Source organism: Narcine bancroftii, chromosome 4 (assembly GCF_036971445.1).
Source record: "Narcine bancroftii isolate sNarBan1 chromosome 4, sNarBan1.hap1, whole genome shotgun sequence".
NCBI lineage: Eukaryota > Metazoa > Chordata > Chondrichthyes > Torpediniformes > Narcinidae > Narcine > Narcine bancroftii.
In genome coordinates this window covers 115,315,477-115,343,197 of record NC_091472.1, presented here as the reverse complement: position 1 = coordinate 115,343,197, position 27,721 = coordinate 115,315,477, and the positions used below count along the sequence as shown (strand labels likewise).

Sequence of the window (27,721 nt, the reverse complement as noted above, 5' to 3'; positions counted from 1 at the left end):
CAAGTTCTCAGTCTTTCTTTCTAGGTTCTCCCTGAAAAGTTGGTAGTGGGTACAGGATAATAAATCGAGTCCCATGACAAAGCAGAAGGGACAGCGGACATAGTGGTCAGAAATCAGGAAGGTCCAGTGACACTTGCAACACATTTTAAAACCCAAAAGGCTCACAAATCTGTTGCAATAGATCAGGATCCAGATCCAAACATTGGTGGACTTTATTGATCTTGTATTCAAAGACAATAAGAAGCACATGGGCAACTACTGTAATAATAGCTCTCCCATACATCGAAAATAAAGGACAGTTGTGTCACCGGAACATCACAGACATCTTCTGCCCTCTGTCGCACATAGTCCCCACCACACATATATATAACTGCTATCTTCATCACATTACATTTGAAATAAAAATTCACACTTCGGAAAATGTCGTAATACCAGCAGATCCAATGGTTATCCTAGTCAACAGGATGGCATGATGTGACACTATGTCCATGTGACTGGAATAGACAGTACTGAATTTGGTGAATTTGATTGTGTAGTACTTCTCAATTCATTGTTTTCCTATCAGTTTCAGAAGAGCTCAATCATACAAATTCTTTAGTGCACTCTACAATTTTACAAACTCAAAACATTTCATACGTTTCTGAAAAACATTTTTAAAATACGGTAGTTGTCTCATGAAATAACGAAGCTCCAATTTTTGGATTCAACGTATGTTTACCCTATTGTTAGAATATGGTCATCTCATGTTTCTGTGCTCAAATTCCTTCTACAGATAACACTTTTCTAGCGAAAAGAGGTTAATATATATTTTCAAACATCTTCATACATCCAAACACAAGTATTTTACCATATGGAATACAAGCTCCAAGGCATCAATGTACAGAAGCTGGTAAGAGAAATCATACCAAGAGGTTGGGTATATCAAAGTAGGTTGTACCTTTTTCCAACATATGGAAAATGTACATGGATGAATGTACATGGTCCTGGTCATTAGTAAGAACACAGAGTAATATGAACACACAAGGACCGGAGAAAAACATCAACGTTAGGCAGATGTTCCAAGGTTTTTATCATGTCTCTTTTTAATAGTAAATCTAAAAGATTTGTGTGATACAAATAAACATTTATGCAGTACTGATGATTCCAAGTTATTTCATTAACTTTTCAGTTTTAATCTGGGAAACACTTTCACCAATGTGGGCTACTAATGTTCATTTTTCAATTCAGAAAGCAGTTTTGACAGCAATACATGTTGTTTCTTCAATATGCTGTTTGACAGTTTACTTGTAGGACCCACTTTCAAGCTGTTTACCCTCAGGATAATATCTGATCATGTGGAAGGGAAAGAGCTTGATCTTTAATACTGGTTAGTGGCAAGCATTATATTTTAAAAGCTATTTTAACTTCTCTGGCTAATGGTAGATTAGAGATCATTTTCCTTAAACATATGACACAATACAACTTCAGAAAGAAAGTGGAAAGAAAGAGATGAATGAGGGTGTCATAAAGAAGCACACTGCTGAACCTCTATCCTTTTAACAATGTACCATACAGGAGTCATATTGATTACGTGGTATTCTTACACTCTCAACACACAAACCAAACCTCACATAGTCATGCAAAATACAAGTAAATACAACTGAAATGAGACACCAGGCTACAGTAGGGAGCCAGACTCTGCAATGAGGAAACTGACTGGATTACTGTTTTTCGAACACCCCCATTCAGTCAGTAAGAATGACACCAAACTTTCAATGTTTGTCACTGTCCTATTCTCACTCTGATATCTGTCCTTCAGGCTCAGTTCAAGCTCTCTGAACTCAATGTCTTATCTCCTCCAACAGTGAGTTCAACAAATTCAAATAATCAGCTTTCAGCTGCATTTCAGATTTCCAGCAGAGGGCTTTTCTATTGGTTCTCCCAGTATTCCCTCTCCAGGTTCACCTCCAATTCACTAATCCCATTACCATCTTATTTTGTTACTTTACTTCCAGCCATTTGAGGAATCCAGTTTATACAATAGAATTTGAAATACAAATAGTTATTTTACCAAATCCAAACTAACTGCCTAGATGGGAAGATCATTTGATTTTGCCTATGATAGGATATTAATCCATCATATTAATACTTCCAATATTTAATGAAATGTATAATAGGTTAAAACGACACGATAATTTCTTCAGATAAATTAAATCCACAGAATAACGTTAAGCTGAAATTGAAATATGGTAGAGAAGTTATCCACTCCAAATGTTCATAGAACAAAGCATTAAGTGCAATATCTGTGCATCCTCTTGACATAACAGGAATTCAAGCATAATTAAAAGAAATGGAACTGGTAGAGTCCCTGGGGAATAGTTTTTAACCCAAAGAAAATTGTTATAAATCATACAACTGAAGATGAGAACTCAGCTGGTTGTAGAAATATAGGTACCAGTGGGCAACAGCCATCATAACATAATTAAATTTCACTTGATCTTGATTAATCTTGTTTTAGAAAATCAATACCAACCAAACAGAGCTTTGAACATGTTAAAAAGAATTCTTGAAATAAACTGGGAAAGATGTATGAGAAAATGGAGAATCCCGTAGAGCAGAAAGGGTAAATGAAGAAAACAAAGAAGCGACAGGTTGCCCGCATACAATTAAATTTAATGACTTTCTCTGCAATTACAAGACATTTAGACAGTTGGATGGAAAATGTTTAGAGCAGGGGTCCCCAAACTTTTTAAACCAGTGACCCCTTCATGGAATACTTGTTCCATGGGATCCTGGCACTGGCCAGGGGGGGGGGGGGCAGTCACAGTCTTGAGTGGTCACTGTTCTGAGCAGTCCCAGCTAGTCACCTTGATGTTGTCTCGAAACTTCGGGCAAATGTCATTTCAAACATGGCTGAAGGCAGGCATCTGGCAATCACCTGGCTCTGTATCTCCACAGCCCCGAGACCACCTTCACCCCACCCCCTCCTCACCTGATGGATCATGCACATTGAGCATTACGGTCTGAGTTTGCGGGAGACAGACAGGGGGAGGTAGAACGCAACACGAGATGGATGACCTGATGAAGTGGCTGCCTCTGACATCCAGTGTTCCCGGGCTGAGCTCCACTGACATCCACTATCCTCTGCCACTTTCCCCTCTCATCCAGTGGGGCATATACCATTTACCAGCACCAAAATTCTGCAGGGTGACCATGTAGTTGCCTCCTAAGGAACCATCGAGGAAGAGCTTGCGGGATTTGGCTATTGAAATCAACATGAGAGTTTTCCTCTTTGGACTCCACATATTAACTCCGGGGAGTATAAACAATGACTTAAGTTTTCCCTCCAATCATGCCGCGGTGTCCTTTTCCATATAACCATATACAGCACAGAACAGGTCAGTTTGGCCCTCCTAGTCCCACTGACCAGCACCTGGTCCATACCCCTCCTATCCTCTCCCCTCCATGTAATTATCCAGTCTTTCCTTAAATGTAAATAACGTTCCTGCTTCAACCACCTCCACCGGAAGCTTATTCCACATCCCAACCACCTTTTGCGTGAAGAAATTTCCCCTCATGTTCCCCTTATAATTTTCCCCTTTCAATCTCAAACCATGGCTTCTGGTTTGAATATCCCCCACTCTTAATTGAAAAAGCCTATCCAGGTTGACTCTCACTGTCCTTTTTAAAATCCTGAACACCTCCATCAAATCCCCCCTCAATCTTCTACGCTCCATAGAAAAAAGCCCCAGGCTGCTCAACCATTCTCTGTAACTCAAACCCTGACATCCTGTCAACATTCTCGTGAACCTTCTCTGCACTCTCTATTTTGTTTAAATCCTTCCTATAATTTGGTGACCAAAACTGCACACAGTATTCCAAATTTGGCCACACCAATGCTTTGTACAATTTCATCATAACATCCCAACTCTTGAATTCAATACTCCGATTTATGAAGGCCAACATTCCAAATGCCTTCTTCACCACTCTATCTACCTGAGTATCAACTTTGAGGTTACTGTTTACCATAACTCTTAAATCCCTTTGTTGCTCTGCACTCCTCAATTGCCTACCATTCAATGTATATGACCTATTTAGATTTGCCTTTCCAAAATGCAACACTTCACACTTATCCGTATTAAATTTCATCAGCCATTTCTCAGCCCACTCCTCGAGCTTTCCTGTATCTTTTTTTAAGCTACGGTAATCTTCCTCACTGTCCACAATACCACCAATCTTTGTATCATCTGCAAACTTACTTATCCAATTCGTCAACCCTTCTTCCAGATCGTTAATATATATAACAAACAATAGTGGACCCAGGACCGATCCCTGAGGAACTCCACTAGTCACTGGCCTCCAATTTGACAAACAATTTTCTACCACTACTCTCTGACACCTCCCATCCAACCATTGCTGAATCCATTTCACTACTTCCTTATTTATACCTAATGCCCCTACCTTTTTACCTAACTTCCTGTGGGGAACTTTGTCAAAAGCTTTACTACAGTCTAAATAGACAACATCCACAGCCTTCCCTTCATCAATCTTTTTCGTAACCCCCTTGAAAAACTCTACAAGGTTTGTTAAGCATGATCTACCCCTGACAAAACCATGCTGACTACTACCTATCAATCCCTGTTCATCCAAATATTTGTAAATGCCATCCCTCAGAACACTTTCCATCAACTTACCCACCACAGACGACAGACTCACAGGTCTATAATTTCCAGGCTTACATTTGGACCCTTTCTTAAACAGCGGAACAACATGAGCCACCCTCCAATCCTCTGGCATTACCCCCGTGACCAGTGACATCCTAAATATCTCTGTTAATGGCCCCACTAGCATTTAGCATTTATTCCTCAATCTGGTTTACTTTTTACAAAGAATACATGCATCTTTCTTCTACACTCAGCCCATCCTCCCATTCGCTCTTAACATTCAAAGGCTGAAGCCAAACACAACATTCCGGCCACCAAGGTCTACTCTTGCAAGAGACTGGGCGGCATTGCCGCAGGCGCTATTTTCTGCTGATCTGCCCCTGGTTTCCATTGCAAAAGTTCAATGGACTCCTGGCATTCTTGGGTAGACAGCCTGGTCGGTATACTGGAGATAAGTAGGATTGAAAGGCCCATTTCTGTGTCGTAAAATGCCATGACTTTCATTACATGGAATGTGTGTGCAAAGGTTCTGGGTGAGATCAGAAATCAAATACTGTTTGCTATAATGCAAATTAATAAGTGGAACTGGAAACAAGTCTACGTGTTTAGTTTAAACAAAAGATCAAGAAAAATTACAGTAGTGTCTAATCAATTTCCTTGATTTTTATGTGGAGGTGGTTACATCCCCAATTTCTCTGAAAAGAACACACAATACTTTTTTTAAATAAAGACTTCAATTAATATTCTGAATTATAGAATCCCAAGGCAAATGAGGATATAGGAATATGTTCGACATGGATATGCTGACATTGAGAAAGTTAAGATAATTTTGATGAAAGGTAATCCATCTGAAATGTAAATTCACTTTCTCTCTCCACAGAATGTCACACCTGCTGAGTACTTCCTGTATTTTCAAATTTTCAGGGAAAGCATTCCACATATCAGCATGGGAATTCTATTAGGTTTTACAGAAGCATCTAAGTTCTGACATGCAATAAGTTTCATGAAGCAGCTATAATAATATATGCCAGTGGGAAGAACTACAACAGTTCAATTTCCAGGTGTTGCAGGAATATTACGGGATGTAGTTAATGAAACATTACTGAACCTGATGGGGAGAGGCAAGAAGATTCTCTTCTAGAGAAAAGGTGAGATGTATTTTGTGGACCTCATGTGCTGCATAAAAGTGAGATTTGCTCAGCTCTGTTAACTTTAATCCAATTAAATGGGTGGAAATGTGGGACCGAGGACAGGTTGAAGTGCGATCTCCCACTCCAGTTAAGTGTACAGGGCTGTGTTAATAGGGTAGAACAGAGATCATCTGATTTCCCAGCACCGAGGCCAATTCTCATGGGTCCAGGAAATCAATGGAAAAAAAACAGATGGAGACAACAGCAAATGGAGTTGATTTAAATGTATTTAATTGTTTCGAATTGCATATATTGTCTCAGCTTACAATTCTATTTTACTCTTCGATTCCTCATTTTCTTGAAATAATTTCAAATCTTGTTTTAACAGGCTTAGATGTTTGTGATTGCCAAACAGTTTGATCAATTAATAAGATGGGCAGAGCAATGCCAGGTGGAATTTAATCTTATTAAGTGCAAGAAGACGTACTTTGCAAAACTAATAAGGTACATAATTATTCGTGGGCTGTCAGGAGTATGGAGGGACTTGGTGTACAAGTCCAGAAGTGGTGGAACGGATAAATAAAATGGTAAAAAATGCATACCGATCCCTGCTTTTATTAGCCAGACAGAATATGAGTGAGTAGAGAGGTATGGAACAACTTTAAAAAAAAGTTAGGCTACAGGTAGAGTATTGCACACAATTGTGGTCATTGCATTACAGGATGGACTATAGGTCTGCAGATTGCAATGGAGAGGGTGCAGAAGAGATTCACCAGGTCAATGTCTGGAATGGAGAAATTCTGACACAAGCTTTTCTTGGACTCGAGTAGAGTGAGGGAAGGAAGATTTGATAGAAACAAATAAAACCATGAGCATCTTAGAAGGGAGAGGTAGTAAGAAAATTTTCTAAATGCAGAAGCATTTAAAACTAGTGGGCATAGGTTTGGAGTAAGGGGTTCAAGGGAATCACGGTAATTACAGTACAACTCCGATTATCTGAAATCAGATTCTCCGAAATTCTAATTTATCCGAAATTTTTTTTTAAATTGGATAAAGGAGGATATTGGCCTGGATTGAAAATTGGTTGTCTGACAGGAGGCAGAGAGTCGGGATAAGTGGGAGTTTTTCAGGTTGGCAGAGAGTGGTAAGTGGGGTGCCGCAGGGGTCAGTGTTAGGCCCACAACTGTTCATCATTTACATTGTGATGACTTGGAGGAGGGGAAAAAATGTGGTGTAGCCAAGTTTGCAGATGACACCAAATTGAGTGGAAGAGCAAATTGTAATGAGGATGTGGAGAGTCTGCAGAGGGATATAGATAAGCTGGATGAGTGGGCAAAGGTCTGGCAGATGGAGTACAATGTTAGTAAGTGTGAGGTTATCCACTTTGGCAAGAAAAATAAAAGAGCTGAATATTATTTAAAGGGTGAAAAACTACCGCATGCTGTTGTGCAGAGGGACTTGGGAGTGCTTGTGCATGAATTGCAAAAAGTTAGGTTGCAGGTGCAGCAGGATATTAAGAAGGCAAATGGAATGTTGGCCTTCATCACTAGAGGATTTGAATTCAGGAGTAGGGAGGTAATGTTGCAACTGTATAAGGTACTGGTGAGACCGCACCTGGAGTATTGTGTCCAGTTCTGGTCTCCATATTTGAGGAAGGATATACTGGCTTTGGAGACGGTCCAGAGGAGGTTTACTAGGTTGATCCCTGGGATCAAGGGGTTGACTTATGATGAAAGATTAAATCATCTAGGATTGTATTCGCTCGAGTTCAGAAGAATGAGAGGAGATCTTATAGAAACATATAGGATTATGAAGGGTATGGATAGGATAGATGTAGGAAGGTTTTTTGAGCTGGCCAGGGAAACTAAAATGAGAGGACACAGCCTCAAGATTTGGGGGAGTAGATTTAGGACAGAGATGAGGAAAAATAGTTTTTCCCAGAGAGTAGTGAATGTTTGGAATTCTCTAACCAAGGAAGTGGTTGAGGCTGCTTCATTAAACATATTTAAAATTCGGTTAGATAAATTTTTACATGCTAGAGGAATTAGGGGATATGGGGAGAAGGCAGGTAGGTGGAGTTAGGTCATAAATTAGATCAGCCATGATCGTATTGAATGGCGGAGCAGGCTCGATGGGCCATTTTTGGCCTACTCCTGTTCCTACTTCCTATGTTCCTATGATATCCGAAACAAATAAGAAATTGCCATTTATCCAAAATTTTTTTTCAGAGCTGAAATGACCTCACAGGTTGAAATAAAATTTACCTGACACGAAATTGCCCTTGTTTCAGTTAACCCCCTCCCCTCTCTTTTTCCATTTCTTCTTTACCTTCCCCTATTGACTTTTCTCTCCAACTCTCCCTCTCAAACTACATGTTGCTGTCTCCCAGCTGCAAGTGATCCCTTGTCCTGGCATCATCAAGGTAAGCGGTCTCCTGGGCAGGAATGGGACCTCAGGCTCAGTGGCATTCCTTTTCCATTTGGCACAGCGGAGCTCCCTGACGCCAACTCCAAAACCTCTCCTCAGGTTCCCCGGTGTGCATGTGCGGTAGGCCTAGCAGGGGAGGATTCAGAGTCAGAACTCAGACGTCGAGGTCAGGAGCTCCAGTGACTGGGGAGAAAGGAGCCTGTTGACTCGCCAGTAAGTGTTCCACTGGCCTGGGGATCAGCGGAAGCAGTGCATATATGTCGGGAATCGGTTGCGGTTGGGAGATCTCGATGATCGGCAACGGCCAGCATTATTTTTTTGGTGAGATTAAACTTATTTTAATGCTTAAAAAACCTTCCCTTGTTGTTTAAGCATTGATACAAGTGATTTGGTGCTGCTACTGGCCTGTTTTTAATAAATGACCATCATAGGCCCGGTCCTGACCATTTCGGATAATCGGAGTTATACTGTATTTTCACACAGTGATTGGATTCTGGAATGCATTGCTTCAGTGGGTGATGGAACCAGAGATTCTCACAACATTTTAAGAAATATCTAGACCAGCACTCGAATCACTATGGTGTAGAGGGGAATGGACCAGGTGCTGGTGAACAGGATGAGTGTAGAAAGGTCAATGTGGATTTGCTGGGCCAATGGACTTGTTCCTGTGCAGTTGGACTTAGGCTTTCATAAATGTTAACTTAAAACAAAAACATTCACTGCAAGAAGCCCAAAAGCAGGTGTCAATGCCTGTGAGAGTTCAGAGGAGACTTACACTGGGCCTCTTCAATCAGCTGGCATGTAAGAGCACTCCAAATGGCAGACCACTGACAAACTCCAACTGTTTGTTCCCCCATCAGCCTAAGATACACATACCACCTCAGAATTATCATTGTTTACTGGGTAATACCAATTAGCCTGTCAGGAACAACAATTTTTAAGATAACAACACAGAAGTAAAATGGACTTCAAGCAATTTCACAGAGGGAAGTTAGAATACAGAGTTGGCTGCCGCAAAATGTTAATTTAAAATTTGATACTTCTTGAAAGAAGGAAATATTGAAACATGAAAGGATAGGGTTGAAAGTGATGTTTGATTAGACCAGATGGGTCACGTGGAGAAAAACGAAGGGCTTACTTCTGTTTCAAATTGTACTTTGTTTTTTAACCCTCAAGTAGCCACACTAGAGAGAAGCCCTTCAATAGAAGACAATTAATATTTTAAAGAATTAATCATAAGAAGGACCCACCAATGAGGAAATGAAAACTACGTGCTGATATTGCTAACCAAAAACAAAGAAGAAATGTGATAATGCTGCCAAATACAACCAATACATAAAAGCACAAATATAACCAAGTTCAGGAGTTCAAATACAAAACCATGAAAACCTTACCACAAGCTAATTGACTTTGTAACCTTGCAAGCATAAAATAATAAAAATGACCCACATAACAATGAAGATTATGTTATTATAAAAAGACAGTGCTCTGAAAGAAGCAATTTCCAGCCAGATCAAAATGTAATTTCGCAGCAAGACTGCAGTTATAATAGAGAGTTTTACCACATCATCAATAGGATTCCTGTATGGTAAGGGCTTATATTCCAGTATTTTCTTTTTTTTTCATGTGACACCCATTTTATAACTAAGTAGACGGCACAGGTGAATTTTTAAACCATCATTTTAAATGTAAAGAAATTGAATATCTCACATAGATGTTTAAAGTGTGAGCTTGATTAATTTGTGAAATCAATTCTGATTTCTTTTCCATGCCAGTCATTTGGAAGAACATAGCATGGAGACAAGCTGGTGAAAGACTTTGTATTTCAGCCCACGCAATTATCCATCTGCAGAGCACAACAGTACTACGGCTCCACTTCAGAAACCTTAACAAGTTACCAAGAAAATCAGATACTGTTGTGATTCATCAGCTGCAATACTTTCAAAGAATAAACTAAGTTACAAGGCCAATTTAAAATCCACTTTATTCATAACAAGTACAGTATTTGAAAAGCCATTACCTTGAATGATCCTGACTGGAATCTCTACTTTCTGCTGGGGACAAACTGGTAGAATGTGCTGAACTCCTCGTTGAAGACTTGATAGTTGATCTTTTTGGTGATAAAGATCGTGAGCGTGAACGTAAAGGTTTTTCTTTTAACTTGGGATGTGATTTTGAACTCTTTTTCTTCTTCTTTTCATATGGAGACCTTGGGAGATGCATTTTGACAAATAAATTTATGAGAAAAGCATCTTTGAACTGAAAAGTCTGCTTCACAATGCCCAAAAGTTACCAGATGAAAATAATCAGCTAGCTGCAGAAGACTCAACTTTCCTTGATATTACTAAACATGCTGAGAGTAGTTTTACTATCCCCTTCATTAGTATCCTATATATCTATATGTGTGGCAGGAAATTGTAAGTTAGTAATGAATTAGAGTCCTAAATTAGTATCTCCTTCGCCTGAAGGAAATGAATCTAATTTAGGTGTCAGTTGTGGTGCAGTAGAAGCACTGCTGGATTAAAAGTTTTGGCTTTAAGTCCCAATCCAGAGAGTACATAATTTATAATTCAATTCAGTTTTGTATTCAGGAAGCCCTCCACTATGTCATTTTTAAGTTGTGGTGTTAATGAGGCATCTTATGCCCTTTTGGTTGGATGAAATTTTTGCTGTTAAAAGAGATAAGTATATTTAGTGGTTCAGCAAAATCAAAAGCACAAAAGCACATTGACTGGCTGTTTATCATGATTACTGCAGCACCTGGCTATGTAGGAATTAATGGAATAAACATATTGCTTGTTGAATGCTTCGGAGGGTTTGAGAAAGTCCCACAAATGCAAGCTGTTCCTTCTAATGCTCTCAGCATTCAAATCAAATTATTTGGAATCCACGATCATTTCTGGCCAATCACACTGAATAATCATACACAATATTACAGCATCAGTGAACTTATCCAAATAACCAGCCATTTAAATTTAACAATGCATCAGTGGTAAACAAAACAAAGGACTTGAGGAAAGACCCATCCAGAAAACTATCATTGCACAAACCCCTTTTCTCCATTTAATTTCTTCTTTCTATTCTTTTAGAACATTACAGCAGAATACAGGCCCTTGATATTGTGCTGACCTATATATTCTTCACAAAAAAATCTAAACCCTTCCTACCTCGTAACCCTCTATTTTTCTTTCATCCATGTGCCTGTCTAAGAGTCTCTTAAATGTCCCTAATATGTTTCACCCTCCACCACCATCCCTGGCAAGAGATTCTAGGCACCCACAACTCTCTGTGTAAAATAACTTAACCCTAATGTCTCCCTGAAACTTTCCTCACTTCACTTCGTACAGATGTCCCTTGGTCACTGGCTGTTTACCTTACCTATGCCTCTCAGAATCTTGCAGACTTCCATTAAGTCTCCTCTCATCTTTCTTCACTCCGAAGAGAAAAGTCTAAGTTCTGCTAACCTTGCCTCATAAGACTCATTTTCCAATCCAGGCACCATCCTGGTAAATCTCCTCTTCACCCTCTCCATAGCTTTCACATCCTCCCTATAACAAGTTGACCAGAATTGAAGACAATACTCTTAAGTATGGTCTCACCAGAGATTTGTAGAGTTGCAGCATGACCTCCCAACTCTTGAACTCAATACCCCTATTAATGAAGCCCAGCATCCCATAGGCTTTCTTAACTATCCTATTAACCCATGGCAAAAAAATAAATCAACGTATCGGTCTAAAGGTGGAGATACCTCCTAAATTACCCTTGACTCGAGATAATAAGATCCTGGACACCTGGTACCAGAAGGGGATCAGGTCTGTCAAGGATTGTTATGAGCAAGGACAGCTCATGTCTTTCGAACAGCTGAGGAATAAATATGATTTGCCAAATAAAACTTTCTTCAGTTAAGATCTTTCTTAAGGGATCATTTGGGACAGTCCATGGCCCTGCCTGTGTATAGTAACATGGAGATTTTAATTAAAAAGGGAAATATGCGCAAGCTTATCTCTATGTTACATTACCTGAGGGCCCGAAGCTGGGCTTACACAAGTCAAGGGAAAGGTGGGAATCAGTCATGGGCACAATCCACGAGTGGTGCTGTTCAGATCTGTGTCATGACAGCAGTTATTAATGTCAGGTACAGATTGGTGTAATACAATATCCTGCATCAGCTGTTCCTCACACCACAAAAATTACATAAAGCTAAACCAGAAATCTTGGAGATGTATTTTAGGGGTGGTGTGGAGACAAGGTCAGATACAGCAATGAGCTCTCTGAACCCTTCTCCATTAACAATGGTGTGAAGCAAGGCTGCGTTCTTGCACCAACCCTCTTTTCAATCTTCTTCAGCATGATGCTAAAACAAGCCATGAAAGACCTCAACAATGAAGACGCTGTTTACATCCGGTACCGCACGGATGGCAGTCTCTTCAATCTGAGGCGCCTGCAAACTCACACCAAGACACAAGAGCAACTTGTCCGTGAACTACTCTTTGCAGACAATGCCGCTTTAGTTGCCCATTCAGAGCCAGCTCTTCAGCGCTTGACGTCATGTTTTGCGGAAAATGCCAAAATGTTTGACCTGGAAGTCAGCCTGAATAAAACTGAGGTCCTCCATCAGCCAGCCCCCCCCACATCTCCATTGGGCACACAAAACTCAAAACGGTCAACCAGTTTACCTATCTCGGCTGCACCATTTCATCGGATGCAAGGATCGACAATGAGATAGACAACAGACTCGCCAAGGCAAATAGCGCCTTTGGAAGACTACACAAAAGAGTCTGGAAAAACAACCAACTGAAAAACCTCACAAAGATTAGCGTATACAGAGCCGTTGTCATACCCACACTCTTTTTCGGCTCCGAATCATGGGTCCTCTACCGGCATCACCTACGGCTCCTAGAACGCTTCCACCAGCGTTGTCTCCGCTCCATCCTCAACATTCATTGGAGCGACTTCATCCCTAACATCGAAGTACTTGAGATGGCAGAGGCCGACAGCATCGAATCCACGCTGCTGAAGATCCCATTGCGCTGGGTAGGTCAAGTCTCCAGAATGGAGGACCATCGCCTTTCCAAGATCGTGTTATATGGCGAGCTCTCCACTGGCCACCGTGACAGAGGTGCACCAAAGAAGAGGTACAAGGACTGCCTAAAGAAATCTCTTGGTGCCTGCCACATTGACCACCGCCAGTGGGCTGATCTTGCCTCAAACCGTGCATCTTGGCGCCTCACCTCCTTTGAAGAAGACCACAGAGCTCACCTCACTGACAAAAGACAAAGAAGGAAAACCCAACACCCAACCCCAACCAACCAATTTTCCCTTGCAACCGCTGCAACTGTGTCTGCCTGTCCCGCATCGGACTTGTCAGCCACAAATGAGCCTGCAGCTGACGTGGACATTATCCCTCCATAAATCTTCGTCCGAAGCCAAGCCAAAAGAAAAAAAAGAAAAGAAAGGAGACTGGAACTTTTACACATTGAACCTGGCTGTGTACACAGGCATGTGAGTGAGGTCAAAGCGTACAGCAGGGGACAAAATCCCCATTTGGAAAATTTTTGAATAATGTATTTACAGATAAAATTACTAATTTCAAGCCTCTTTATTGCATTTAAAGTAAAAAAAAAAGGACATTACAAAATAATGTGAATGTCACTGTATACTGGTAACATTTTTATTAAATTTGAAAATATTTATCCTTAGTGATGTCAATTTATTCTTTTCCTTGACCTTGCCTTTTTGTAACCTTCATGGTGTATTTGCTGCTTTATTCCACCTTGTTCCTCCGGTTACCATGAACACTCCACTGCTTCATTCCACCTTGTTCCCCTGGTTACAATGAACACTTCACAGCTTCATTCCACCTTGTTCCCCTGGTTACAATGAACACTTCGCTGCTTTATTTCACCTTGTTCCAGGTAACAATGATCACGTTGCTGCTTTAGTCCACCTTGTTATTGACTTTCAAAAAATTGCTGGCCACTGCCAATCACTGACACCTCCCTACCGAGGCCCTGTTCCTGCCAGGAGCCCAAGATTCCCTCTGCTGCCTGCCGGGAGCCCGAGCTCAGCTACACTTCTGCTCAAAGGTAGCAGTGAGAAGATAGATGGGCTCTGATTTGAGCTCCTGAAAGCAGAAATCATTCAAAAATGCAGAAAATAGATTTTAAAAAGGTGCCTGTGGCAAGAGATCAGTCACAAGCTCTCTGCCTCTTGGAATTTGTAACTTAAACAATATTTGAACCTATTCATTAATGGGATCAAAAAAGAATAGGATTCATCTAGCAGCCTCCGGTGGAACATGTCGGCAGAAGGAAGGTTAAGAGGGAGCAAGGGCCCTCAAACAGCCTGAGGAGGAAGTTTGCTCTACCTCCCAAATGGAAACATCTTTCCCCAGTTCCACTGCTGCGATGTCATCGGCACTGGCGACAGAAGAAATTGCAGGGGGAACCCTCAACTCAACACACAAGCGTGCAATCACACGCATGTACGATTCAACAGATTGACTACAGAAGTCAGAACTAATCAAGGAAGAGGAGTCATCACAAAATAGTGACTCTGATGAGAGTTCAGAGGAATTAACTTCATTAGAAGAAGAGGAGGAGGCTGCCAGGGGAGCAGAGAAGAAAAAGGCAAAGAAAGATGATGTTTTTAAAGCTTTGGATAGAAAAGAGAAAAATACAAACAAGAAACTTGATAAAATTTTCAAAGTAATAATGGAGATGGAAGGGGCTATAGAGTCATTAAATGAAAGAGTTAATGTTGTAAAAGAGAAGTTTGAAGATATAATGGATAAGGTAACCAGTTTGGACAAAGATGTTAGCATTTGGGACCTGGAACAAGTCAGAATTTGGGACAAAAATCAAAATTCTAGAAAACTTCAGTAGGAGAAATAATGATAAATTTGTAGGCCATGAGGAAGGTATTGAAGGAGCTGACCCTATAACATGCTTTCAAGACTAGCTACCTAAATTTTGGGACAGGACAAAGTGGGAATGCACACATCACTTCCAAGGCCAGAAGCCCCGTTCTATATTGATCAAATGCCTACGATTTCAGGACCGTGAGAAAATTCTTAGCAGGTGAAGGAGCAAAGGAAAGGGGGAACCACTCGAATATGAAGGGGGGAAAGATTTTTTTCTTCCTGGACTTAAGTGCGTCACTCTTGAGACATAGGCAAGAGTTCAATCATATGAAAAATTCTTCATGGAAAAAGGGTTATGAGTTTGTTTTATGCCATCCTGATGATCATGATACCAAATGGTGAAAACAGATATAAAGTGTGCTGCAGATTTAGTTAATCAACTGCCGGACTTAAGGGGTGACAAAACTTAGACAATGGCAATAACGTTAACTTTACATTTGTATGTAATATTGGAAATATTCCTCTTGTAAATAAGGAACAAAATGAATATTTGTATAATGTTAATCTCCGGGGGGGGTGGGGGGGGGGGGTGTTGGTTAGATGTGTGTTTGTGTGTTAGTGCTTTGAATTTATCTCTAAACCCTTATGGGGGGCAGGGGATTTAAGTTTTGTTTTGATCTTTTTTATAGATTTGAAAATATTTACATCTCTTTATTTCTACATATAACCATTTATGCCTTTCAAGTCCACACTGGTTCACTGATTTTGTGCGCCCTCTTCAGGCATTGGTCCTGGTAGATCTTCATTCAATGCCGGTGGAATCAGATAATAGCAAAATTATGAGCAAACAGATTGGCTGTCTGTGTACCAAAAAAAGTAAAACTTGACGAAACTGGATTTATTACAAACAATGGACAATATCTCTAAGTTCATTAACTTAATCCATGCAGTACAAGGAAAGAAGACTCCAACAGTGGATATTCTTCTATTCAATCATTTTCTATAGGAATTTTTGGCAGATTTGGATCCAGCAGTGGAAGGAAAAGAAATTTGGATCTCTGGGTCAAGGGTTATGGATGAATAGGACAAAGGGTACAAAAAATGATATAACGATAATCTGTGATAATGGTAAATGTCACATCAAATTATAATAATGGGGGTAGATTTTAATTCTTGTCTGGATCATGTTCTGGACAAATCAACAAGAGCAGTGGCTAGGACAAGTATGGCTAGAGCCACCTTAGTTTCAGTGAGAGAGCGGAATTTAATGGACATCTGGAGGAAATTATATCCAAGGCAAAGAGATTATTCCTTCTACTCTCGTAAACATGATTCGTACCCAGGACAGATTTATTTTTACTATCAGTGCATTTGCAGGATAGAATCATGGAAATTGAGTTTAAGGCTAGAGTCTTGTCAGACCATTCACCTCTATTATTATCAATTGTTATGCCTGATAAGCAGGATACATTATAGAGATGGCATTTCAATCCATTGTTGTTGAGAAAATCAGAGTTTTGTGATTTTATAAGAAGACATATTGGAATCTTCTGTGAGACTAACTGTCATTCTACTGCCAATAAATTAATAATATAGGATACTTTAAAAGCATATTTAAGGGATCAAATAATTATTCTTCGAGAATTAAAAAAGAGCATGAGTGAAGTAGATAAATTGGAACAAGAGATACATCAATTGGAGAACGACCTGCAGTTGAGGAGCTCAGAACAGAAGCAAAGACTACTAATTAATAAAAAAAGCAAATATAATATGTTACAAACTTACAGTTCAGAGAAAGCAATAATGAGAACAAAATAAAGGTACTACGAGCTGGAGGAGAGAGCTCACTAGATCCTATCTTGGCAACAGAGCAGGTCTCCAGAACAATGAATGCAATTGAAACAGAAGCCAATAGAATCTCTTAAAACCACAGGAAATTAATGAGGACTTTAAATTACTCTTCCAAATTATATAAATCGGAGTCTCAAGGAGATATTACAAAAGAAATGGTTATTTATCACAATTGTTTTTCCCAAATTTGGACTTGATAGAGCAGACGGAACTTAATGCATCTTTTACTCAAATGGGGATGGACAAAGTATTGAATTCATTGCACGTTAATAGATCTCTCCGTGACGATGGGTTTCTATTTGAATTCTATAAAGAATTTAGGATTTGTTAATGCCTCTTTTTAATGGAGGTATTAAATCAAGTGGTTGGATCATATACCCTGCTGGACTCCTCAACAGCAATAATAATGGTAATTCCCAAAAAAGATCCATGAAACTGTCATTATATAGACAGAGTAAAAACATACAATGCTGGAGAGACTCAGCAGGTCAAGCAGTTGTCTTTTATGTAGCAAAGGACCTGCTGAATCTCTTCAGCATTGTGCATTTTTACTTCAACCATGGTATCCACAGAATTCTGTGTTTTACTTCCATTAAATGGACCAATATCTTTGTTGAATATGGACTATAAAATACTAGAAAAATCTACAACAAACAGATTGGGATTTTCTATTTAAAGGGCTGGAAAGATTTGGATTAGAACAAAACTTTATAAGTTGGATTTGAGTCCTATATAATGAACCTAAGGCTAGAGTTGTGACAAATGGGCAAATATCTTCAGCATTCCCACTGTCCAGATCAAGCAGACAAGGATGTCCATAATTTCCGGCTCTTTTCATATTGGCTATAGAACCTTTGGCAAAAATTATTCAACAGGACCCTGACATCAAGGGGTTCAGGGTTGACCAAGATGAACATAACATCAGTTTGTTTGAAGATGGTGTATTAATATATCTGACAGAACCGGAAACTTCTTTGCAAAAGCGGCATTTACAACTGGAAGACTACGGGAGGGTATCTGGGTATAAAATAAATTAGGACCAAAGTGAGATTATGCTGTTGATTGATGGGGATTATACAAATTGTCAAAGAAATATGCAATTTAGATGGCCAAAAAATAGGATTATTTGGGGATTAAAACAGATAATAATTTGAAAAATTTATACAAAATGAACTATCTCCCCTTGCTTTAGAAGGTTGAAGAAGATTTAAATAAGTGGATAACACTTCTGATTTAAGTCAGGACAGCATGACCAATACAATAAATGTAAGATATAGATTAGTGCAATATAACTTTTTGCATCAGCTATATCTTATCCCACAGAAATTACATAAATTCAATTCTAATATATCGGATATATATGTCGGATGTGGTGAAGAAACAGGACCCTTTTTACATTCCTCAAAAGTCAAGCTCAAAAGTGAAAACTTTTTGGGAAAATTTAAGTATTTTATTAGACCAGATTATTGGGAAACAATTGCCTCAAGATCCAGAATTGTTTCTCCTAGGAAATATTGTGGGCATAAGACCCAAAAAGAGGGTGTCCAGGTACCATTTAGAATTTCTTAAAATTGCATTGGCAGTGGCCAGGAAAATTATTGCAGTTACTTGGAAGTCTGATTCCCTTCTGGATATAGCCCGATGGAATGAGGAAATGCTAGTTGTGTTCCCCAGGAGAAAATTACTAATAATCTAAGCAAAAAGTATAACATGTTTTTGCAGGTATGGCAGCCATACTTGCAGAATGCAGGGTTGAATATTTAGGGTTCCTTATTCTGTTACTGAGTTCTACGTTCTTGTTCTTTCCCTTATTTGAGATCTTGGTAAGAAAAGTAATTAGATTCTCTGAAGTGGATCCGGATCCCGACAGTTCCTCTTTCTTTCTTCCTTTTTCTCCTGCTTTTCTGTTTCCATTTTATCTATTTTCTCTTTCTTTTTCTCTGTCTCTGAGTTTTGTTGGGGGGAGGGGGGGGAATGGGGCTGTTTGGAAATATGGACAACCTGCATCATTGATTTTTTTTCATTTCAATTTTATGTAATTAGGTAATGGTTAATTCTTGATACATGTTTGACTATAAAATTAAAATAAAGTATTCAAAAAAAGGTGGATTTTCCGCAGGATCCAGAATTGTACCTTTTGGGAAATATTACAGGCACGAGTTTTAAACTGTCCAGATACCAAATTTAGTTTGTTACGGCCATGTTTTTAGTAGCCAGCAAGGGTATAGTGATCCCGTGGAAGTCTGACTCCCAACAAAATATCTCAAGATGGAATATGGAAATGCAGAGTTGTATTCCCCTGGAGAAAACTACGTACAATTTGAGGAAGAAATATGGCACATATGGGTGTGGCAACCCTACCTGTAACACATTGGTATGCAGATGTAATAAACCCCTTTTAGGGGTTTATATGCAACAACTGTGCCAGTAGTAGAATGCTTGAGCTCAGCCAAGTGGGTCATGGTGCAGGTGACGTGCTCTTGCATTTTGTTCTTTATTCTTTTATTTTATGTTTCTTTTAGGGTCTTCTTACGTTCCCTTAAGGGTTTTTTTTTGGGGCTTTAATGATATTTTGGCCCTTGTATTTGTTTTTATATATATATAAACTTTAAAAAATATTATATTAGGGTATGGGAGGGAAAGGAGATGGGTAGGGGGATAAAATAGTCTCTATGATATGCACTATTATTGAAAAAGAATGTGTTATTTAATTGGAATTTATACAAGTCTTTGAAAATCAAAAATATTAAAAAAAAAATCCTATTAACCTGTGCTGCAACTTTGAGAGATATATGGATTTAGACTCCTGTTCCTCTATACTGTTAAATATCTGACTATTAACCCTGTACTCAGCCTTCTGGTTTTACCTTCCAAAATGCACCTCCTTCAGAATGAACTCCCATCTGCTGCTTTTCCACCCAACTCTGCATCCTGTCCATATCTTTTTGCAACCTTCAGCACATTCCACAACAGGGGTTCAGATTTGTGGATCATTGTGATCTCTTCTAGTTAAGGTCTGACCTGTACAAAAAGGACAAGCTGCACCTGAACTGAAGAAGGACCAATATCTACAAGTCTGTTCTATTCTGACTTCCCTCTGATCAAGATCCTTTTCTCTGCTGAATACTGAAAGAAAGCATTAAGTTATGACCTCTCCAACCTGCTCTACTTCCAGGCACATGTTGCCTCTTTTATCCTTAAATGGCCCCGTTCTCATCATCATTCAGTTCCTAAAATATGCATAGAATGCCTTTAAATTTTCCTTGATCCTACTTGCCAAGGCATTCTCATGCCCCCCTCAAGTTTCTTCCTGGCTACCATATAATTCATGAGCCCTTCACGTTTCCTGCTTCATAAATCTGTTTCCTTCTTCCTCTTAACTAGCTGTCTCACCTGTTTTGTCAACCATGGTTCCCTTTTCCTACCATCTTTTCCCTGTTTAAGTTGGACAAACCTATCCTGAACCCAGCACAAGTGCTCCCTAAGAATCCTCCACATTACTTCTTTGCTATCTCAAGATTCAATTTCTTATTACAGTGATAAAAGTGTCATATTATATGAAATTTCTTTTTTCCTGCTGCAAGGCAGACAGATTCGCCACTGGCAGGAATTGCCTAAGCGTCTCTTACAGTCTGACTTACTGTCAGACTTACAATCATAGTGAGAGAACCAAAAGAGAGTCCCCCCACAGTGTCACCAAGCGTCTGTAGGTTCACCCCCCGCACTTCCGCAACCACACAGAGTCCAGTCAAAGCACTGGCAACCCAAGCTCCACATCCAAACCTTCGACATTGTCAAGAACCCTTCAGCGCTCTCGGCATCTCCTCACATCCCGGTTCTAATACCTGGCACCCCTCCAGCCAGTTTGAGCCCAGTCTCAAGCAATCTGCAGCCCGGTGCGAGTCTCCCGACAGCAGTCTCTTACAGCCCACAGCTTCCGTGGGTTCCTTGCCTTGAGTCACCAGCAACCTGCCACATGCACTGGTCCCTCAGACGGTGTGTGATCTTCCCATCCTCTGGTGCTCTACTCCAGTCCTCCACTTCCTCGGAGTCTGCAACCCCTCGTGCTGCTGCCAATTAATAGGCGTAGCCATCTTTGGCACAGACCCATGGTCTAGGGATTTCAACAGAAACCACCATTGACTTCCTCAACGGGCCGTTCAAAGCCCATGCAGAGCTGACATTAGTCAACTGGGCGGTTGGACCCTGTGTCTATTATAGCGGCTCCGGCAGCGCTGCCAACTGGGAACATCTGCTCCCAATTTACTCCCCCTAGATACTGCCTCATCCCATTGTAATTAGCCCTTCTACAAATGAATACTTTCCCATTTTGTCTGTTTTTCTCTTCATCTAAAGCAATGCTACAGCTTAGGAAGTTGCATTCACTATCACTGAAATGTTCCCCCATTCAGAGGTCTGCTACCTTAACAAGTTCTTTACCCTTTACGAGATTGAGTATGACCCTTCCTGTGTCAGGAATCCTTCTTGGACACATCTGACAAATTCTGCCTCATCTATCCCTCTTGCAGAAAGGACATGCCAGTTAACATTAGGGAAGTTGAAGTCTCGATGACAACAACCCAGTAATTCAAATATTGCCAACTTATCTGTTTCTCGGTCTCCCGAAGGATATTTTGGGGGCCTATAGACAACTCCCAGTACAGTGATTGCTCCTTTCCTATTTGTGACATCCACTCACACTGACTTAAGTCACTGCCTTGACAGCATCCTCCCTTTCTTTTTTTAAATATTTTTTTATTTCTCACACTGTGAACCATATCAACCAAAATACATACAAACATTTCCCTCTTAAATATACACAGTGGCATTTTCTCCCTTTTTTCCCTCCTACCTTCCCTCCCCCCTCCAAAACCAATAAACATTCAATATTTACAACAAAACCATCAAAAAAGGTAATCACACAATGAAAAATAAACAAGAAAAATGTGTCATCTACTTTTACACACTGGATCAAGTAATTTTGTCTTCCCATTATTCTATGGAGTGGAGGTCCGAGGCAAGCCCTCTCTGATATGTTCCATGTACGGTTCCCAAATTTGTTCAAATAATGTGACTTTATTTTTTTAATTATATGTTATTTTTTCCAATGGAAGACATTTAATCATTTCCATGTACCATTGCTGTACTCTCAGGCTCTCTTCTGATTTCCAAGATGACATTATACATTTTTTTGCTACTGCTAAGGCTATCATAATAAATCTTTTTTGCACTTCATCCAGTTTGAGGCCTAATTCCTTACTTCTTATATTACTTAGAAGAAAGATCTCTGGATTTTTTTGGTATGTTGTTTTTTGTGATTTTAGTTAATATCTGATTTAGATCTTCCCAAAATCTTTTCACCTTCTCACTTGCACAAATTGCATGTACTGTTGTTCCCATTTCCTTCTTACAGAGAAAACATCTATCTGATAATGTTGGATCCCATTTTTTTTTAAAGCATCCTCCCTTTCTACAGCCATGATCAAATTCCCCGACTTACCTCCCATCCTATTCCTTTTAAAATACCTAAATCCTAGTATCCGCATCAGCCAATCCTGTCCTTTATTCAGCCATCTTAGTAATGCCATAACATCATAATCCCACATACTGATCCATGCCCCAAGTTCATCCCCTTTATTCTTAATACTCCTTGCATTGAAATAGACACATTTCAAACCCTCTAACTAACTACGTTTATGCTTCTTCCCCTGCCTGTCCTTTCTCACAAACTCACAACACATTGTATCATGTTTTTCACTTTCTGCCCTAATCTCTGCACTCAAATTCTGGTTCCCACTCCACCTACCAAACTAGTTTAAACCCTCCCCAACAGCTCTAGCAAACCTGCCTGCCAGGATTTTGGTCCTTCTCCAGTTCAGGTGCAGCTCGTCCTTTTTGTACAAGTCAGACCTTACCTAGAAGAGATCGCAATGATCCACAAATCTGAACCTCTGCCCTGCACCACCTCTTCATCCACACATTCATCTGCCACAATTTCCTATTCCTGGCATATGGCACAGGCAGCAATTCTGAGATTACTACTGTTTAGGTCCTGCTTTTCAACTTCCTTCCTTATATTCATTCTTCAGGACCTCATCCCTACTCCTATCTCTGTCATTGGTACCAACATAGACCATGACATCTGGCTGCTCACCCTCCTGCTTAAGAACATTTTGGACTGGATCAGAGTCTGATCCTGCCACCTGGGAAGCAACGTATCATCTGGGAGTCTTGATCTCGTTCTCAAAACCTCCTATCTATTCGCTTAACAGATTTCCCACACCCTGCTTTCGGAGCATTTCACTGCCCAAACCACACTCACCAATACAGCCCCATAATTTGTTAATGCCAAACCTTGTTCCTCAACTCAGAATTTTCTCAATTAAATCTTTAATTGCTTCCTCCCTCTTGAAAGGCCTTCAACTTGAAATGTTAAAGTTATTTTTTTGGGTGCCAGATATTTTTTTAAATGGCTAAATGCAAACCAGAATGACTATTTTAAATTTTGTAGCTCAGAGCACCAATGACATCCTCCTCTAATTTCTCAGATACAATGCACAACCTGAAGCAATTTACAGTACTTTCTAAAATAAATCTGAGGCTATTTTTAAAAAATGCAATTGAAGTACAAATATGAACTTAACTTGATAAAAGCACAATGAAGTGTAGAAATATTCATTAACAGCCTTCTCTTCTGTTACGTTGGAAAGATAAGTATTTGAATCAGCAGTGGTCGACGTTATTTCACCATTTTAACATTCTTGACAGCTCAATAAACATGTTCTGCCTCTTACAGAAATATAATGAATTAAAATTTTTAAAATCTAAAAAAAACTGGTTAGTTGTTATGAAGGTAAAATATATTAATTTTAAAAGCTCCAATATATGAAATTATCTTATGGAACACCAACCATTGAAATAACTTAATCTTTTATGCCATCTCCTCAATCAACCTTAATTTTGCTGCAAACAGTTCAGACATTCTTGTGTTTAAACTTCAGAGGGAAATACTTTACTTTGGGAACAAAAATAAACTTAACATATCTCTTCTTTGGCTTGGCTTCGCGGACGAAGATTTATGGAGGGGGTAAAAAGTCCACGTCAGCTGCAGGCTCGTTTGTGGCTGACCAGTCCGATGCGGGACAGGCAGACACGATTGCAGCGGTTGCAAGGGAAAATTGGTTGGTTGGGGTTGGGTGTTGGGTTTTTCCTCCTTTGCCTTTTGTCAGTGAGGTGGGCTCTGCGGTCTTCTTCAAAGGAGGCTGCTGCCCGCCAAACTGTGAGGCGCCAAGATGCACGGTTTGAGGCGTTATCAGCCCACTGGCGGTGGTCAATGTGGCAGGCACCAAGAGATTTCTTTAGGCAGTCCTTGTACCTTTTCTTTGGTGCACCTCTGTCACGGTGGCCAGTGGAGAGCTCGCCATATAATACGATCTTGGGAAGGCGATGGTCCTCCATTCTGGAGACGTGACCCATCCAGCGCAGCTGGATCTTCAGCAGCGTGGACTCGATGCTGTCGACCTCTGCCATCTCGAGTACCTCGACGTTAGGGGTGTGAGCGCTCCAATGGATGTTGAGGATGGAGCGGAGACAACGCTGGTGGAAGCGTTCTAGGAGCCGTAGGTGGTGCCGGTAGAGGACCCATGATTCGGAGCCGAACAGGAGTGTGGGTATGACAACGGCTCTGTATACGCTTATCTTTGTGAGGTTTTTCAGTTGGTTGTTTTTCCAGACTCTTTTGTGTAGTCTTCCAAAGGCGCTATTTGCCTTGGCGAGTCTGTTGTCTATCTCATTGTCGATCTTTGCATCTGATGAAATGGTGCAGCCGAGATATGTAAACTGGTTGACCGTTTTGAGTTTTGTGTGCCCGATGGAGATGTGGGGGAGCTGGTAGTCATGGTGGGGAGCTGGCTGATGGAGGACCTCAGTTTTCTTCAGGCTGACTTCCAGGCCAAACATTTTGGCAGTTTCCGCAAAGCAGGACGTCAAGCGCTGAAGAGCTGGCTCTGAATGGGCAACTAAAGCGGCATCATCTGCAAAGAGTATTTCACGGACAAGTTTCTCTTGTGTCTTGGTGTGAGCTTGCAGGCGCCTCAGATTGAAGAGACTGCCATCCGTGCGGTACCGGATGTAAACAGCGTCTTCATTGTTGGGGTCTTTCATGGCTTGGTTCAGCATCATGCTGAAGAAGATTGAAAAGAGGGTTGGTGCGAGAACACAGCCTTGCTTCACGCCATTGTTAATGGAGAAGGGTTCAGAGAGCTCATTGCTGTATCTGACCCGACCTTGTTGGTTTTCGTGCAGTTGGATAATCATGTTGAGGAACTTTGGGGGACATCCGATGCGCTCTAGTATTTGCCAAAGCCCTTTCCTGCTCACGGTGTCGAAGGCTTTGGTGAGGTCAACAAAGGTGATGTAGAGTCCTTTGTTTTGTTCTCTACACTTTTTAACATATCTATAAAATTTATAATAGTAATATATTTTGTTTCAATCATTACTTATTAGAAACAATGCTATGAACTTGAAGAAGCCAGGTAAAATTGTTTTGCAGTCTATCTTCAGTGATTTCTGATATGTTAATATTGTGTCTTGGGAGATATGCTCTCAAAGCATGACTATTGATGAGCAATGAGAAGCTGACCTCACTGGGACTGAACATCCCTCACTATAACCGGATTCTGGACTTCCTAACAAAAAGAGCTCAGTCTGTCTGGGTCAGTAGCAGAACATTGAGCAGTGGTGCACCTCAGAGCTGTGTACTCAGCCCACTCATGTTCACACTACTGAAGCCAGATCCAGCTCCAAGAGTCATCAAGTTTGCAGATGACACAACAATCATTGGCCTCATGAGAAACAACGATGAATTGCATTACAGAGGAGAGGTGGAAATTCTTATGACATGGAGCGAGCGTAACAACCAGAGTCTCAATGTGGACAAGACAAAAGAGATGATTGTAGCCTTCACAATGAGCAGGAACGACCACCCTCCACTAAACATTAATAATTTGGTAGTGGGAATGAGTAGAGAGCACAAAGTTCCTTGGAGTCCACTTATCAAGTCACCTATCCTGGACACCCAACATCTCCTCACTTGTCAAGAAGGCGCAACAGTGACTCCACTTCCTGAGAAGACTGAAGAAGGCAAGGCTACCAACCACCATTGTCAACCTTCTACAGGAGCTCTATCAAGAGCATCCTGTCTGGCTGCATCACTGTATGGTATGGTTGCTGTAGAGTATTGGACTGGAGGTCAATCCACAGGTCCCTAAGAATGGAAGAGAGGGATCACAGGGGTCTCCCTCCCACCCCCCACAATCAAGATGATCAACCGTGATTGTTATCTAAAGAGGGTACACAAGATCATTGAGGATCCCTACCACCCTGCACAGAGCGTCTTTCAGCTATTTTCATTGGGAAAGATGTACCAGAGCCAGTATCACCAGACTGAGAAATAACTTTTTCCCCATGGGCAGTAGGAATGCTGAACAACTAAAGGAACTGCTCACACTAACCACCGGAGACTCTTCTATTTATTAAACAACATTTATTTATTTTTATATATACATATTTGTCCTGCATATGCATTGCTTGTCTGTGTATATGTTTTATCTGGTTGTGTGTTTGCATATTTTGCACCAAGGACCGGAGAACATTGTTTCATTGGGTTGAACTTGTGCAATAAACTTTAACTTAATTATTCCTAGCTCAATGTTTATTAATGATTCTGGCCATCTAGGAGGCTACCAGATTCTATTCCAGGCTTTGATCACAGGTTTCATTTCCTGAAGGTGGATCTTTTGTTTGTGCCTATTCACATGGCTCAGTTTTTTTTAAGAAACATAGAAAGTAGATGTAGGAGAAGGCCATTTGGCCCTTTAAGCCTACACCGCCATTCATTTTGATCATGGCTGATCATCTGCTCAGTACCTAGTACCTGCCTTCTCCCCGTACCTCTTGATCCCCTTAGCCACAAGGGCCAAATCTAACTCCCTCTTAAATATAAAGAACTGGCTTCAACTACTTCCTGTGGCAAAGAATTCCACAGATTCATTACTCTCTGAGAGAATTTTTTTTCCATCAGTCCTAAAAGACTTCCCCCTTATCCTTAAACTGTGACCCCTGGTTCTGGTTTTCCCCAACATCGGGAACAACCTTCCTCTATCTAGCCTGTCCAATTCCTCAAGAATTCTATACGTTTCTAAAAGATCCCCCTCAATCTTCTAAATTCCAGCGAGATAAAGCCTAGTCAATCCAGCCTTTTTTCATATGCAAGTCCTGCCATCCCTGGTATCAATCTAGTGAACCTTCTTTGCACTCCCTCTATGGTAAGGATGATTTTCCTCAGATAAGGAGACCAAACCTCTACACAATACTCTAGGTGTGGTCTTACCAAGGCCCTGTATAGCTGCAGTAGAACCTCTCTGCCCCTGTACTCGAATCCTCTTGCTATGAATGCCAACAAACCATTCGGTTTCCTCACTGCCTGCTGTACCTGTATGCCCTCTTTCAATGACTGGTGCACAGTGACACCCAAGTCTCGTTGCATCATTGAGGAAATAATCTTCTCTCCAGTTCTTGCCTCCAAAGTAGATAATCACATTTATCCACATTATATTGCATTTGCCATACTTTGGCCCACTCACCCAATTTGTCCAAGTTACCCTGAATCCTCCACGCAACTAACCCTGCCACCCAGCTTCGTGTCATCTGCAAACTTGGAGATGCTGCTTACTACTCCCTCATCTAAGTCATTGGTCGAAATTGTAAATAACTGTGGTCCCAGCACTGAACCTTGAGGTACCCCCACT

At 40.6% G+C, this 27,721-nt stretch overlaps 1 protein-coding gene across 5 annotated transcripts in view; it reads right to left on the bottom strand.

The window, feature by feature from the left end:
- Positions 1-27,721, bottom strand: part of sfswap (splicing factor SWAP) — a 165,559-nt gene that overhangs the window by 9,175 nt on the left and 128,663 nt on the right. For 4 of the 5 annotated variants that reach the window (XM_069932489.1, XM_069932491.1, XM_069932492.1 and 1 more), the window contains one exon: positions 10,221-10,409. In XM_069932489.1, coding sequence (XP_069788590.1) covers positions 10,221-10,409 — 189 coding nt within the window. Of the gene's footprint in view, positions 1-10,220; positions 10,410-12,219; positions 12,306-27,721 lie in introns of those variants that run through there. The other variant, XM_069932490.1, reaches the window with a different exon arrangement.